This window comes from Mobula birostris, chromosome 6, assembly GCF_030028105.1.
Source record: "Mobula birostris isolate sMobBir1 chromosome 6, sMobBir1.hap1, whole genome shotgun sequence".
Lineage (NCBI taxonomy): Eukaryota > Metazoa > Chordata > Chondrichthyes > Myliobatiformes > Myliobatidae > Mobula > Mobula birostris.
Window position 1 is genome coordinate 103,018,715 of NC_092375.1, and position 18,001 is coordinate 103,036,715.

The window sequence follows — 18,001 nt, forward strand, 5'->3', positions numbered from 1 at the left end:
CGGTTCATTGCACAACACTAAATCTAGAATTGCCTTCTCTCTGGTAGGCTCCAGTACAAGCTGTTCTAAGAATCCATCTCGGAGGGACTCCACAAACTCCCTTTCTTGGGGTCCAGTACCAACCTGATTCTTCCAGTCTAACTGCATGTTGAAATCCCCCATAACAACTGTATGGATGAATGGACAAGTGTGAACTGGATGAATTACTGACAAATGGACAAGTATGAACTGGATGAATTACTGACACGAATGGACAAGTGTGTACTGGATGAATTACTGACAAATGGACAAGTGTAAACTGGATGAATTACTGACTTGAATGGACAACTGTGTACTGGATGAATTACTGACACGAATGAACAAGTGTGCACTGGATGAATTACTGACACAAATGGACAAGTGTGAACTGGATGAATTACTGACACGAATGAACAAGTGTGCACTGGATGAATTACTGACACGAATGGACAAATGTGAACTGAATGAATTACTGACACAAATGGACAAGTGTGAACTGGATGAATTACTGACACGAATGGACAAATGTGAACTGGATGAATTACTGACACAAATGGACAAGTGTGAACTGGATGAATTACTGACATGAATGGACGTGTGAACTGGATGAATTACTGACAAATGGACAAGTGTGAACTGGATGAATTACTGATACAAATGGACAAGTGTGTACTGGATGAATTACTGACAAATGGACAAGTGTGTACTGGATGAATTACTAACGAATGGACAAGTGTGAACTGGATGAATTACTGACAAATGGACAAGTATGAACTGGATGAATTACTGACATAAATGGGTAAATTTGTACTGGATGAATTACTGACGAATGGACAAGTGTGAACTGGATGAATTACTGACACGAATGGACAAGTGTGAACTGGATGAATTACTGACACGAATGGGCAACTGTGTACTGGATGAATTACTGACGAATGGACAAGTGTGAACTGGATGAATTACTAACGAATGGACGTGTGAACTGGATGAATTACTGACACGAATGGACAAGTGTGAACTGGATGAAAGACTGACGCAAATGGATAAGTGTGTACTGGATGAATTACTGACACGAATGGACAAGCGTAAACTGGATGAATTACTGATGAATGGACAAGTGTGAACTGGATGAATTACTGACAGAAATGGACAAGTGTAAACTGGATGAATTACTGACTTGAATGGACAACTGTGTACTGGATGAATTACTGACACGAATGAACAAGTGTGCACTGGATGAATTACTGACACAAATGGACAAGTGTGAACTGGATGAATTACTGACACGAATGAACAAGTGTGCACTGGATGAATTACTGACACGAATGGACAAATGTGAACTGGATGAATTACTGACACAAATGGACAAGTGTGAACTGGATGAATTACTGACATGAATGAACGTGTGAACTGGATGAATTACTGACAAATGGACAAGTGTGAACTGGATGAATTACTGACGCAAATGGATAAGTGTGTACTGGATGAATTACTGACACGAATGGACAAGCGTAAACTGGATGAATTACTGATGAATGGACAAGTGTGAACTGGATGAATTACTGACAGAAATGGACAAGTGTAAACTGGATGAATTACCGACGAATGGACAAGTGTGAACTGGATGAAATACTGACGCAAATGGATAAGTGTGAACTGGATGAATTACTGACACGAATGAACAAGTGTGAACTGGATGAATTACTGACAGAAATGGACAAGTGTAAACTGGATGAATTACCGACGAATGGACAAGTGTGAACTGGATGAATCACTGACATGAATGGACAAGTGTGTACTGGATGAATTACTGACGATTGGACAAATTTGTACTGGATGAATCACTGATGAATGGACACGTGTGAAGTGGATGAATTACTGACACAAATGGGTAAATTTGTACTGGATGAATTACTGACGAATGGACAAGTGTGAACTGGATGAATTACTGACACAATGGACAAGTGTGAACTGGATGAATTACTGACAAATGGACAAGTGTGAACTGGATGAATTACTAACGAATGGACGTGTGAACTGGATGAATTACTGACACGAATGGACAAGTGTGAACTGGATGAATTACTGACGAAGGGACAAGTGTGAACTGGATGAATTACTGACGATTGGACAAGTGTGAACTGGATAAATTACTGACACGAATAGACAAGTGTGAACTGGATGAATTACTGACGAATGGACAAGTGTGAACTGGATGAATTACTGACGAATGGACAAGTGTGAACTGGATGAATCACTGACACGAATGGACAAGTGTGAATTGGATGAATTACTGACGATTGGACAAGTGTGAACTGGATGAATTACTGACGAATGGACAAGTGTGAACTGGATGAATCACTGACACGAATGGACAAGTGTGAATTGGATGAATTACTAACGATTGGACAAGTGTGAACTGGATGAATTACTGACACGAATGGACAAGTGTGTACTGGATGAATCACTGATGAATGGACACGTGTGAAGTGGATGAATTACTGACACAAATGGACAAGCGTAAACTGGATGAATTACTGACGAATGGACAAGTGTGTACTGGATGAATTACTGACAGAAATGGACAAGTGTGAACTGGATGAATTACCGACGAATGGACAAGTGTGAACTGGATGAATCACTGACATGAATGGACAAGTGTGTACTGGATGAATTACTGACGATTGGACAAATTTGTACTGGATGAATCACTGATGAATGGACACGTGTGAAGTGGATGAATTACTGACACAAATGGGTAAATTTGTACTGGATGAATTACTGACGAATGGACAAGTGTGAACTGGATGAATTACTAACGAATGGACGTGTGAACTGGATGAATTACTGACACGAATGGACAAGTGTGAACTGGATGAATTACTGACGAATGGACAAGTGTGAACTGGATGAATCACTGACACGAATGGACAAGTGTGAATTGGATGAATTACTGACGATTGGACAAGTGTGAACTGGATGAATTACTGACGAATGGACAAGTGTGAACTGGATGAATCACTGACACGATTGGACAAGTGTGAACTGGATGAATTACTGACGAATGGACAAGTGTGAACTGGATGAATCACTGACACGAATGGACAAGTGTGAATTGGATGAATTACTGACGATTGGACAAGTGTGAACTGGATGAATTACTGACGAATGGACAAGTGTGAACTGGATGAATCACTGACACGAATGGACAAGTGTGAATTGGATGAATTACTGACGATTGGACAAGTGTGAACTGGATGAATTACTGACACGAATGGACAAGTGTGTACTGGATGAATCACTGACATGAATGGACAGTGTGAACTGGATGAATTACTGACACGAATGGACAAGTGTGAACTGGATGAATTACTGACGAATGGACAAGTGTGAACTGGATGAATTACTGACGATTGGACAAGTTTGTACTGGATGAATCACTGATGAATGGACACGTGTGAAGTGGATGAATTACTGACACGAATGAACAAGTATGAACTGGATGAATTACTGTCATGAATGGACAACTGTGTACTGGATGAATTACTGACACGAATGGACAAGTGTGTACTGGATGAATTACTGACATGAATGGACAAGTGTGCACTGGATGAATTACTGACACAAATGGACAAGTGTGTACTGGATGAATTACTGACACGAATGGACAAGTGTGAACTGGATGAATTACTGACACAAATGGACAAGTGTGTACTGGATGAATTACTGACACGAATGGACAAGTGTGTACTGGATGAATCACTGACATGAATGGACAGTGTGAACTGGATGAATTACTGACACGAATGGACAAGTGTGAACTGGATGAATTACTGACGAATGGACAAGTGTGAACTGGATGAATTACTGACGATTGGACAAGTTTGTACTGGATGAATCACTGATGAATGGACACGTGTGAAGTGGATGAATTACTGACACGAATGAACAAGTATGAACTGGATGAATTACTGTCATGAATGGACAACTGTGTACTGGATGAATTACTGACACGAATGGACAAGTGTGTACTGGATGAATTACTGACATGAATGGACAAGTGTGCACTGGATGAATTACTGACACAAATGGACAAGTGTGTACTGGATGAATTACTGACACGAATGGACAAGTGTGAACTGGATGAATTACTGACACAAATGGACAAGTGTGTACTGGATGAATTACTGACACGAATGGACAAGTGTGTACTGGATGAATCACTGACATGAATGGACAGTGTGAACTGGATGAATTACTGACACGAATGGACAAGTGTGAACTGGATGAATTACTGACGAATGGACAAGTGTGAACTGGATGAATTACTGACGATTGGACAAGTTTGTACTGGATGAATCACTGATGAATGGACACGTGTGAAGTGGATGAATTACTGACACGAATGAACAAGTATGAACTGGATGAATTACTGTCATGAATGGACAACTGTGTACTGGATGAATTACTGACACGAATGGACAAGTGTGTACTGGATGAATTACTGACATGAATGGACAAGTGTGCACTGGATGAATTACTGACACAAATGGACAAGTGTGAACTGGATGAATTACTGACACAAATGGACAAGTGTGTACTGGATGAATTACTGACATGAATGGACAAGTGTGAACTGGATGAATTACTGACAAATGGACAAGTGTGAACTGGATGAATTACTGACACAAATGGACAAGTGTGTACTGGATGAATTACTGACGAATGGACAAATGTGTACTGGGTGAATTACTGACATGAATGGACAAGTGTGAACTGCGTGAATTATTGACACTAATGGACAAGTGTGCACTGGATGAATTACTGACATGAATGGACAAGTGTGAACTGGATGAATTACTGACACGAATGGACAAGTGTGAACTGGGATGAATTACTGACAATTGGACAAGTGTGAACTGGATGAATTACTGATGAATGGACACGTGTGAACTGGATGAATTACTGACATGAATGGATGTGTGAACTGGATGAATTACTGACACAAATGGACAAGTGTGAACTGGATGAATTACTGACACGAATGAACAAGTGTGAACTGCATGAATTATTGACACGAATGGACAAGTGTGAACTGGATGAGTTACCGATGAATGGGCAAGTGTGAACTGGATGAATTACTAACGAATGGCCAAGTGTGAACTGGATGAATTACTGACAAATGGACAAGTGTGAACTGGATGAATTACTGACGATTGGATAAATTTGTACTGGATGAATCACTGACACAAATGGACAAGTGTGAACTGGATGAATTACTGACATGAATGGACAAGGCATGTTAACTAATTTTGCAAATGATATTAAAATAGTTGTTATAGAACTGTTGTGAAGAAGATTATGAAAAACCACAGGGGAATCTTGGTCAGCTAGGTGTATGAGAGTAGAATTAGCAAATGGTTTTCAATCCAGGTAAATGTGAGGTTTTGCATTTTGGGAGATCAAAACAGGGTAGGATTTATACAAAGAATGGTAGGGCCCTGATGAGTGTTACAAAATAGAAGGGCCGAAGAGTGCAAGTGCATAGTTCGCTGAAAGTGGCATCATGTGGATAAGGTATTGAAGAAGGTGTTTAGCACCTTGGTCTTCATCTGTCAGGGCACTGAGTATAGGGATTGGACAGTTCTGTTGCAGTTATGAGATATTGACAAGGCTGCACTTAGGTATTGGTTACCCTGTTATTGGAAAGATATTGTTAAACTAGAATGGTTGGGGGGGTGGGAATCAAATTGAAGAGACTAGGAGAGAGGAGGTTAGTCCACAAATAGAGAAAGCTAGTAGACAGTGTGTGAGGGAGGATAGGCTGGAGACAGAGATTTGGAGCACTCAGACCGAAGATGTAGGGGAGAAGGAAGAAAAAAATAACAAAGTTGTTTGCTCCATTAAGGACAAACAGAGAATAAGAGGTGGAGAGTTTCTTAAATGCATCTATTTTAATGCTAGGAGCATTGTAAGAAAGGTGGATGAGCTTAGAGCATGGATTGATACCTGGAAATATGATATTGTAGCTATTAGTGAAACATGGTTGCAGGAGGGGTGTGAGTGGCAACTAAATATTCCTGGATTTCGTTGCTTCAGGTGTGATAGAATAGGAGGGGCAAGAGGGGGAGGTGTTGCATTACTTGTCAGAGAAAATATAACAGCGGTGCTCTGGCAGGATAGATTAGTGGACTTGTCTAGGGAGGCTATTTGGGTGGAATTGAGGAATGGGAAAGGTGTAGTGACGCTTATAGGGATGTATTACAGACCACCTAATGGGGAGCAAGAATTGGAAGAGCAAATTTGTAAGGAGATAGCAGATATTTGTAGTAAGCACAAGGTTGTGATTGTGGGAGATTTTAATTTTCCACACATTGACTGGGAAGCCCATTCTGTAAAAGGGCTGGATGGTTTGGAGTTTGTCAAATGTGTGCAAGATAGTTTTTTGCAGCAATACATAGAGGTACCAACTAGAGAAGGGGCAGTGTTGGATCTCCTGTTAGTGAATGAGATAGGGTAGGTGACGGAGGTATGTGTTGGAGAGCACTTCGGGTCCAGTGATCACAATACCATTAGCTTCAAAATAATTATGGAGAAGGATAGGATTGAACCCAGGGTTGAGATTTTTGATTAGACAAAGGCTAACTTTGAGGAGATGAGAAGAAGTTCAGAAGGAGTGGATTCAGACAATTTATTTTATTTTGAAGGTACAGGATCTTTATGTTCCTGTTAGGTTGAAAGGAAAGGTTAAAAGTTTGAGAGAGCCACGGTTTTCAAGGGATTCTGGAAACTTGGTTCGGAAAAAGAGAGGGATCTACAATAAATATAAGCAGCTTGGAGTAAACGAGGTGCTCGTGAATATAAAGAATGTAAAAAGAATCTTTAAGGAAGAGATTAGAAAAGCTAAAAGAAGATACGAGGCTGCTTTGGCAAGTAGGGTGAAAATAAATCCAAAGGGTTTCTACAGTTATATTAATAGCAAAAGGATAGTGAGGGATAAAATTGATCCCTTAGAGAATCAGAGTGGATGGATATGTGCGGAGCCAAAAGAGATGGGGGAGATTTTGAACAATTCCTTTTCTTCAGTATTCACTAAGGAGGATATTGAATTGTGTAAGGTAAAGGAAACAAGAAGGGTAGTTAAGGAAAGTATGACGATTAAAGAAGAGGAAGTACTGGCGCTTTTAAGGAATATAAAAGTGGATAAGCCTCTGGGTCTGGACAAGATATTCCCTAGGATCTTGAGGGAAGTTAGTGTGGAAATAGCAGGGGTTCTGACAGAAATATTTCAAATGTTATTAGAAACGGGGATGGTGCCAGAGGATTGGTGTATTGCTCATGTTGTTCCATTGTTTAAAAAGGGTTCTAAGAGTAAACCTAGCAATTATCGGCCTGTGAGTTTGACGTCAGTGGTGGGTAAATTGATGGAAAGTATTCTTAGGGATGGTATATATAATTATCTGGATAGACAGGGTCTGATTAGGAACAGTCAACATGGATTTGTGCGTGGAAGGTCATGTTTGACGAATCTTATTGAATTTTTTGATGAGGTTACTAGGAAAGTTGACGAGGGTAAAGTAGTGGATGTTGTCTATATGGACTTTAGTAAGGTCTTTGACAAGGATCCACACGGAAGGTTAGTTAGGAAGGTTCAATCGTTAGGCATTAATATCGAAGTAGTAAAATGGATTCAGCAGTGGCTGGATGGGAGACGCCAAAGAGTAGTGGTGGATAACTGTGTGTTAGATTGGAGGACGGTGTCTAACAGTGTGCCTCACGGATGTGTACTGGGTCCAATGTTGTTTGTCATATATATTAATGATCTGGATGATGGGGTAGTAAATTGGATTAGTAAGTATGCAGAAGATAGGTGGCATTGTGGATAATGAAGTAGGTTTTCAAAGCTTGCAGAGAGATTTAGGCCAGTTAGAAGAGTGGGCTGAAAGATGGCAGATGGAGTTTAATGCTGATAAATATGAGGTGCTACATTTTGGTAGGACTAATCAAAATAGGACATACATGGTAAATGGAAGGGCATTGAAGAATTCAGTAGAACAGAGGGATCTAGGAATAACGGTGCATAGTTCCCTGAAGGTGGAATCTCATCTGGATAGGGTGGTGAAGAAAGCTTTTGGTATGCCGGCCTTTCAGAGAATTGAGTTTAGGAGTTGGGATGTAATGTTGAAATTGTATAAGGCATTGGTGAGGCCAAATTTGGAGTATTGTGTACAATTCTGGTCACCGAATTATAGGAAAGATGTCAATAAAATTGAGAGAGTACAGAGATTTACTAAAATGTTGCCTGGGTTTCATCTAAGTTACAGAGAAAGGTTGAACAAGCTAGGTCTTTATTTTTTCGAACGTAGAAGGTTGAGGGGGGACTTGATAGAGGTACTTAAAATTATGAGGGGGATAGATAGAATTGACGTGGATAGGCTTTTTCCATTGAGAGTGGGGAAGATTCAAACAAGAGGACATGAGTTGAGAGTTAAAGGGCAAAAGTTTAGGGGTAACATGAGAGGGAACTTCTTTACTCAGAGAGTGGTAGCTGTGTGGAACGAGCTTCCAGTAGAAGTGGTTGAGGCAGGTTCGATGTTGTCGTTTAAAGTTAAACTGGATAGAGATATGGACAGGAAAGCAATGGAGGGTTATGGGCTGAGTGCAGGTCAGTGGGACTAGGTGAGAGTAAGAGTTCGGCATGGACTAGAAGGGCCGAGATGGCCTGTTTCTGTGCTGTGATTGTTATATGGTTATAAACCAGAAAGAATGTAGAAAAGATTTACCAGGATGTTGACTGAACTTGGGAGCCTGAGTTACAATGAATGTTGTGTAGTCTAGGTCTTCATCCCCAGGAGAATGATGAATGACCTGATAGAGGTACTATGTAAGATCACGAGGGCATAGAGCGAATGAAACAGTCCTTTTCACGGGGAGGGGCCTCTAAAGAAAAAAAAGAGGGCAGAAGTGTACAAGATGTTAGGAGGCAAAGATCAAATGGATAGCCAAAGACTTTTAACCAGGGCAGAAATGGCTAACACAAGGGGGCTTCATTTTAAAGTATGGGGGGTGGGGTTTCAGAGGTAAGTGTTTTTACATGGAGTGTGGTAGGTGTGTGGAATGCTTTTGTCAGTTTCTTAATTAAGAAATTCCTAGTTAGGCACATGGATGATAGAAAGATAGAGGGTTATGTGGGAGGGAAGGTTTAGATTTATCTTAGAGTGGGTTAAACGGCCAGCGCAACGTTGTGGACCAAAAGGCCTGTACTGTGCTGTAAGAAGCAAGAAATTTAAAAGGGACATCAGGGACAGCTTCTTCACAAAAAAAGCTGGTGTGTATTTGGGATGAGCTACTGGAAATAGTGGTTGAGGGGGGCACATTAGTAATATTTAAAAGCCATCTAGATATATTAATGAAAAAGAGAGATTGAGAGGGCTTGGCTTGCTGGGCAACACAGTCAGCATGGACCAGTTGGATTGTTTCATGCTGAATACCTCTGTGATGCTCAGTTGTTGCAAATTACCAATTCCCCTCATCTGTACTGTGAGGAGACTTTCACACATAAATTTTATTGGTTGAACCACGTAACTCAAGGACAATTAGGCACTAGCTCTAATTCTGAGCCAAAAAAAGAGGCTCACATTGAGTGAGTCTGTGCCAACCACCAACCATCCATTTTAATCCTACACTTAATTCCATTTTCTCTTCCCCATCGATAGTAGTACGATCACTCAGGTCCAGTAACATATTCTTCTTCTTCAACCCATTGCCCCTACTGGGGCATAGGCCACTGACAGTAGCTCAGAGTCCTCTTTCCTGGGCCAGTCTTTCAGTTGTCCCCAGGTGTATCTTGTCTTCTAGGCGAAGATCCTTCCTCTCCCAGGGATGAGGTTTTTTGGGGCTTCTGTTGACTTTTCTGTAGCTTTGGGTTTTTAGAGGATGGGGCTGCCAGCCCCCCATGCTGAATCCTCCCCCTTTCACACTCAGGCTTGGGACTGTCCGTGGCGGGGTTGTGATGTTCTCCCAAAGGATTATTCCCTTAATGGAGAATGCCTGTGTGTGACTTTGTTTAATCTGGAGAGGCAGATGCACAGGCAGCCACCACAGTCATTGACAGTTTGGGATCAGGGTCCGGTGGCACGGAGTGCAAGACAACTGGGGACTCTTCACCGCTGTAGCCTTCCTCACCTTCACTGCCATTGTGATGTGTCTTCATCTTCTGCCAGCTCCACCACTGAGGTTTTGGTTGGATCGCTCTTTGGAGCCTCCCACCTGACCTTACCTCCATGGGTGACCTTACCAGGAGCCAAGCTCCAAACGGAATCAATCTCAGGAACTCAAGAGTCTCTCCACCATGACAAGGTGACAACCATCAACTGCCTCAAGATTCTACCCCTCACCTACACACTATGGGAAATTTACAGTGGCCAGCTAAACTACTAGAGTCCATCGGTCAAGCCATTGGTCTTAACACTGCAGCATGAGTTTAGAATTATAGGGTCAGAGAGTTAGACAGCATGGAAACAGGTATGAGTGGGGCAAAATGCTCCAGCTGTACACGATATTGGTACGGCCACATCGTGGAGTACACGATATTGGTACGGCCACATCGTGGAGTACACGATATTGGTAAGGCCACATTTGGAGTACTGGGTCTAGTTCTGGTTGCCCTTCTGTAGGAAGAACATTACTAAAATGGAAAAGGTGCAAAGAAACATTCATGAGGATATTACTGTCACGGAAAAGTAAGGAAAGATCGGATAGGCTAGGACTTTTCTCCGTAGAGCATAGGAGGCTGAAGTATAAGCTTATAAAGGCAGGGAGAATGGACAGAGTATTTTCCCCAGGGTAGGGGAGACTAAAACTACAGGTTTAATGTGAGAGGGTAAGGATTTAAAAAGGTCCTGAAAGGCAACTTCTTCCATGCAGAAGGTAGTGGGCACATGGAATGAGCTGCTAGAGGAAGTGGCGGAGGTGGGTATAATTACAATGTCCAGAGACATTTGGACAGTTACAAGGATAGGAAAGGTTTGAAGGGATATGGGCCAAACAGCAAAAAACGGGATGACCTCAGGTAGACCTTATTGTCTACCCGCACTGCACTTTCTTTTTAACCGTAACATTACACTCAGAGGCCACTTTATTAGGTACACCTGTTCGTTAATGTAAATATCAAATCAGCCAATCATATGGCAGCAACAATGCGTAACGGCATGGTCGAGAACTTCAGTTGTTATTCAGACCAAACATCAGAATGGGTAAGAAATGCCTTTGAGTGTGGAATGATTGTTGATGCCAGAGTATCAGAAGCTGCTATCTCCTAGGATTTTTACACACAGCAGTCTCTAGAATTTACAAAGAATGACACAAAAAACAATAAATATCCAGTGAGTGGCAGTTCTGTGGGTGAAAACGCCTTATTAATGAGAGAGGTCAGTGGAGAATGGCAGACTGGTTCAAGCTGACAGTGACTCAAATAACCACGGTGGTGTGCAGAGGGGCATCTCTGAACGCACACTTTTAAGATTCGATGTGGGTGGGCTACAGCAGCAGAAGGCCATGAACATACACTCTGTCACCACTTTAGTAGGTACTGGAAGTAACTAATAAAGTGGCCACTGAGTCAACATTCTGCATTGTTTCCCTTTGAAATGCCTCAAGGTATTTATGTATGGAATGATTTGCCTGGATGGCACATAACCATGTCTTGGTACATATTTTGGAATTGGTCTATCATGCGCCAAGATACAGGCAAAAGCATGTCTTGAAAACTGATCATACCAATCAGATCATTACACAGTGTATTTAGTGGAACACGTAAAATTATGTCATGGGGCTGCACATTAGTGTAGCGATTAACATAATGCTATTATAGCGCCCGCAACTCGGGTTCAATTCCTATCCAGTCTGTAAGGAGTTTGTACATTCTCCCTGTGACTGCGTGGGAGTTAACGTAACTATTACAGCACCAGCGACTCAGGTTCAATTCCTGCCACTGTCTGTAAGGAGTTTGTACATTCTCCCTGTGATCAAGTGGGTTTCCTCCCACATTCCAATGTTGTACGGGTTAGTAGGTTAATTGGTCACATGGGTGTAAATGGGCAGCACAGGCTCGTTGGGCCGAAGGGCCTGTTACCCTGCTTTATCTCCAAACTAAAGTAACAACACAGCATAAAGTGGAAAAGCTACAGGGAAAGTGCTGAGCACCATGCAAAAACATAACGAGGTGGATTGTGAGGTCAGAAGTCCATCTATCGTACAAGAGGTCCATTCTACTGGTGGTACGTGCTTTCAGGTTTTTGTGTCTTCTGCCTGCTGGGAGGGGGAGAAGAGTGAATGTGCAGGGTGGGTGGGGTCTTTGATATGCTAGCAATAATCCAATATTGACTATAGTGACAATAGTAATTACTAATACCAACACCAGCTAGGTGTGCATGGATGGGTTGCAATGAAGAATGCTGTATGACTGGGGTGGATTTCCTTATCCAAAGGACGTACGGCTCCCCCTTGTATTGCACCAGAGGGCCAGAGGGTTGTCCTGGATTCCTGAGTTCCTCCTTCCCCCCTGTGTGAGGGCTGGCCGCGATCTGGAGTACCCAATATGACACTCACACCCACCACCTTCCTTGTCCTGCCCTCGTTTCTGCCCCAGGCCCCAGGCCGCCGCCGCAATCCTCATCTCCAGTTGCTTCCGCTTCGCCGCGTCGGCAGGCATCGGGTCACTGAAGTGGGGGCGCAGCCGGCACTCCCGCTGGGCTTTAGCTGTCTCTGTGGTCCCATAGGCCGCGTCTGAACTGGATCTCCGACAGCTAGGCAGGGAACGCTGGGGGGGGCGGGCAGGGGAGGGAAAAATAAATCCGGGGCAAAAATAAAAATTAGCTACATTTTTAAAGATTAGCTTTATTTGTTACCAGTACATCAAAACATGCAGTGAAACATGTTGTTTGTGTCAATGATCAAAACCAGTCTGAAAATGTGCTGGGGGCATCCCCTTGCTTCCTGCACCAACATCGCATGCCCACACATTGGAATGTGGGAGGAAACCAGAGCACCCGGTGGAAACCCTCTTATGCCAGTTTAGTCATTCAGTCTCTCTCTGCCTCCAACTCATTCCAGACCTGGCTGCTCACTTTATTCTGTCGGATTCACTGCTAAGAATCTGCCACCTGATAATTCAGATTCTGGGAAGTCATTCATCCTGAAAGGTGGAATGCAGGGCAGTGCAGTACAAGGACAGGCCTTTCAGCCCATTGCACTCGTGAGATACAAGACAAAGATGCAAAAATAAGCCATTTGGCCCATCTAAACTGTGTGCATTCCATCATGGCTGATTTATTATCCCTCTCAACTCCATTCTCCCCGAAACCTTTGACGTCCTCACTGCTCAAGAACTTGGCCCCCGTCTGTGGCAATGAATTCCACAGACTCACCACACCCTGGCTAAAGGAATTCCTTGTTAGTTCTGTTCTCAGGAGGCATCCTTTACTCTGAGGCTGTGCCCTCTGGTTGTAGATCCTCTCCATACCCACTCTATCTAGGCCTTTCAATATTTGAAAGGTTTCAAGGAGACCCCTCCTCATTTTCTGAACTCCAGTGAGTACAGGCCAAGAAACATCAAATGCTCATCATACATTAACCCTTTCATTCCTAAGATCATTCTCATGAGCCTTCTCTGGACTCTGCCCAATGCCACATATCCCTTCTGAGATAAGGGACCCAAAACTGCTCACAATACTCCAAACGTGGTCTGACCAATGCCTTATAAAGCCTCAGCATTACACCCTTGATTTATATTCTAGAGCTCTCAATATGAATGTCTGTGCCAACGATGATGCTAATTTAAACCAATCCCATCTGCCTACACATGATCCATATCTCTCATGTCTCTGTCTAAATGCCGCTTAATCATATCATATCTGCTTCCATCAGCAGCACTGGCAGGGTGGGCCAGAAACCCACCACTCTGTGTAAAATAAACCTTGTCTCACAAAGCAACATGCACAGCATGTCAGGCACCAGCAATGGAAGGGAATAAACAGTCAACGATTCAGACTGAGACCCTTCATCAGGCCCTCCTATAGATGCCAAAACCTTTCTTAATGACCTGTGACACCACTTTCAATAAATTATGGATCTGTATTCCCAGATCCCTTTGTTTGACAGCACTCCTCAGTGCCCTGCAGTTCACTGTGTCAGACCTACCCTGGTTGGTCCACCAAAGAGCAACACCTTAATCTTGCCTGCATGAAATCCCATATGCCAATTTTTCCAGCTGGTCCAGATCCCGCTGCAAGCTTTGATGATCTTCCTCACTGTCCACTACACCCCCAATCCTGGTGTCATTCACTTATTTGCTGAATGAGATCACATACATTGACATCATCTAGATCGTTGATATACATGACAAACAACAACAGACCCAGCACCACTGCACTAGTCCCAGGCCTCCAGTCAGAGAGGCAACCATCTACTCCCACTCTCTGGCTTCTCCATCAAAGCCAATGTCTAATCAAATTTACTACCTCACCTTCAATGCCAAGTGATTGAATCTTCTTCATCAGCCTCCCATGCGGGACTTTGTTAGCTGCCTTGCTTAAGTCCATGTAGGCAACATCCATTGCCTTGCCTTCATCACCGTTCCTGGTAATTTCCTCAAAAAAACTCTCTTAGACCTACTACACATGAAGCCATGCTAACTATCCCTGAGCAATCCCTGTCTATCCAAATACTCACATATCTGGTCCCTCAAACAACTTCCAATAACTTGTCCTCTACAGATCTCAGGTTCACCAGAATATAATTTCCTGGTTTATTCTTAGAGCCTTCCTTCAAAAGAGAAACAACATTAGCTATTCTCCAATCCTCTGCTACCTCACCTGTCACTAAGGATGATTTAATTATCTCTGTTTAGGCCATGACAATTTCTGGACTTGCCTCCCGCTGGGTCCAAGAGAACAACTTCTCAGGCTCTGGGGATTTGCCTCAGGGCAGTAAACACCTCCTCCTCTGTAATCTGTAGAGGGTCTATGACCTCCCTGCTGCTTTGCCTCACTTCTATAGACTCTGCGTCCATCTCCCGAGTAAATACAGATGCAAAAAAAATCACTTTAAGATCTTCCCATGTCTTTTGATGCCACACATGGATTAACATTCTGATCTTCCAGAGGGCCAATTGGGATTCTCCTTCATCTTGTCTGTTAGGGAAACCTCATGTCTTCTTTTAGCCCTCCTGATTTCTTTTTTACGTGTTCTCTACAAATTGTTTCCTCTAAATCCACTGGACAGTTGGGTAGTCTGTAATATAGCCCTATTAATGTGGTCATACCTTTCTTATACCTCAGTTCCACCCATAAAGCCTCACTAGACAAGTTTTCCAGTCTGCTCTGACTGAGCACTGCCACGACATTTTTCCTGACGAGTAAGGCCACCGCTCCCCTTTTAATCCCTCCTGCTCTATCGCGTCTTAAACAATGCAGCCCTGGATACTGAGCTGCCAGTCCTGCTTCTCCTGCAACCAAGTCTCACTAACGGCTACGATATCATAATTCCATGTGTTGATCCATATCCTGAGCTCATCTGCCTTTCCTATGATACTTCTTGCATTGAAATATATGAAACTCAGAACATTAGTCACACCATTCTCGACCTTTTGATTCCTGACTTTCTCTGAGGCCTTACCAACATCTGCCTCCACACTTTGCTCCGGCACTCTGGTCCTGCCAACCCCCAACCAACACCCCCACCCCCCCACGCCCCTGTGCAGTACTAGCAAACCATCCCACCAGGATATTTGTCCAGCTCCAGTTTAGGTGCCAGCCATCTCTTCTGGATCAGTCCCACCTTCTCTGAAAGAGAACCTAATGGTTCAAAAATCTGAAGCTCTCCCTCCTACACCAACTCCTAGCGAAGTTAAACTGTATGATCTTCCTTTTTCTGCCCTCACTGACACCTGGCACGGTTCAGGACATGAAGGGATCTGGGGAGACAGCAGGAGATGGGGGCTGAGAGGAAAATTGGATCAGCCGTGATGAAATGGTGGTGCCATAGCGGCCCAGTTCTGCTCCTATACCTTTTGGTCTTACGGGCAGCAATCCCGAGATCACAACCCTGGAGGTCCTGTCCTTTAACTTAGCACCGAACTCTCTGACTCACTTTGCCGAACCTCAACCCTCTTCTGACCTGTGACCATATGGACCACAACATCTGGCTGATCACCCTCCCACTTTAGATTGCTGAGAATTTGATCCAAGAAGCCCCAGAACCTGGCACCCGGGAGGCAACATATACCATCTGGGTATCTCCTTGTCCACAGAACCTCCTTTCTGTTCCCTTATCAGCACAGCTCATTTCTTCTTCCCCTTTCCTTTCTGAGCCACAGAGGCAGACTCAGTGCCAGAGACCTGACCGCTGTGACACGTTCCTCCAGCATTTTGTGTGTGCTGCTCGGATTTCCAGCATCTGCAGATTTTCTCTTGTTTGTGTGTATAAGTTCCTCTGCTAGGTCATCCCTCCCAACAGTACCCAAAGTAATACGTATACGTACTGTTGAGGGGGATGGCCACAGAGGTTCTCTGCACTGGCTTTCACACTCCTGACTGACACCCAGTTTCTTGTGTCCTGCATCTTTATTGAAATACTTTTACTATCGCACCCTGAGAAAATATCGGTAACCTCAGCATTGGCCAGAGTGGTAGAGACATTTATACTCACTCCTACAGAATTCACCACCTAAAAATCAGAGGCTTGGAATAAAATTCACTGTCATGGGATTTAAATAGAAAATAAACACGTTTTTTTTTAGTGTAACTACCTCCCTGTACGTCCTGTCTATCACCGCCTCAGCCTCCCAAATGATCCAGAGCTCATCCAGTCCCAGCTCCAACTCCTTCACACGGTCTGTTAGAAGCTGGATGTACTAATTGTATTTGAAGTCATCGGCTCTGTCTCTCATGATTTTATATACTCCTATCAGGTCCAGTAACGTCAGTTCTCTCTCCAACACATGTTGCCCAACCAGCTGAGAGTTTCCAACATTCCTGTTTTTTTAAAATTTTAAATGTTATTTTGTTTTTATTCTTCAAACAGATCACCAGAGCCTCCCAGACTCTGCTACTGTATACATAGAACATAGAACACCTACAGCACAATACAGGCCCTTCGGCCCACAGTGCTCTGCCAAACACGTCCTTACTTAGAAATTACCAAGGGTTACCCATAGCCCTCTATTTTTTTGAGTTCCATGTACCTATCCAGCAGTCTCTTAAATAGACTCTATCGTTTCCGCCTCCATCACCATTGCTGGCAGCCCATTCCACACACTCACCACTCTCTGTGTAAAAAACTTACCCCTGACATCTCCTCTGTACCTTCTTCCAAGCACCTTAAAACTGTGCCCTCTCATGCTAGCCATTTCAGCCCTGGGAAAAAGCCTCTGATTATCCACATGATCAATGCGTCTCATCATCTTGTACACCTCTATCAGGTCACCTCTCATCCCCCGCCGCTGCAAGGAGAAAAGGCCGAGTTCACTCAACTTATTCTCATAAGGCATGCTCCCCAATCCAGGCAACATCCTTGTAAATCTCCTCTGCACCATTTCTATGGTTTTCACGTCCTTCCTGTAGTGAGGCAACCAGAACTGAGCACAGTACTCCAAGTGGGGTCTGACAAGGGTCCTATATAGCTGCAACATTACCTCTCGGCTCTTAAACTCAATCCCACAGTTGATGAAGACCAATGCACTGTATGCCTTCATAACCACAGAGTCAACCTGCGTAGCAGCTTTGAGTGTCCTATGGACTCGGACCCCAAGATCCCTCTGATCCTCCACATTGCCAAGAGCCTTACCATTAATACTATATTCTGCCATCATATTTGACCTACCAAAATGAACCACTTCACACTTATCTGGCACTTCTCAGCCCAGTTTTGCATCCTATCAATGTCCCGCTGTAACCTCTGACAGCCCTCCACACTATCCACAGCA

At 43.4% G+C, this 18,001-nt stretch overlaps 1 protein-coding gene across 1 annotated transcript in view; it reads right to left on the reverse strand.

Annotated features, from left to right (window-relative positions):
* Positions 1–18,001, reverse strand: part of arhgef49 (Rho guanine nucleotide exchange factor 49) — a 211,559-nt gene that overhangs the window by 24,505 nt on the left and 169,053 nt on the right. Inside the window, exon 4 of the mRNA XM_072259729.1 lies at positions 12,499–12,838. Within this exon, the coding sequence (XP_072115830.1) occupies positions 12,499–12,838 (340 nt within the window). The remainder of the gene's footprint in view (positions 1–12,498; positions 12,839–18,001) is intronic.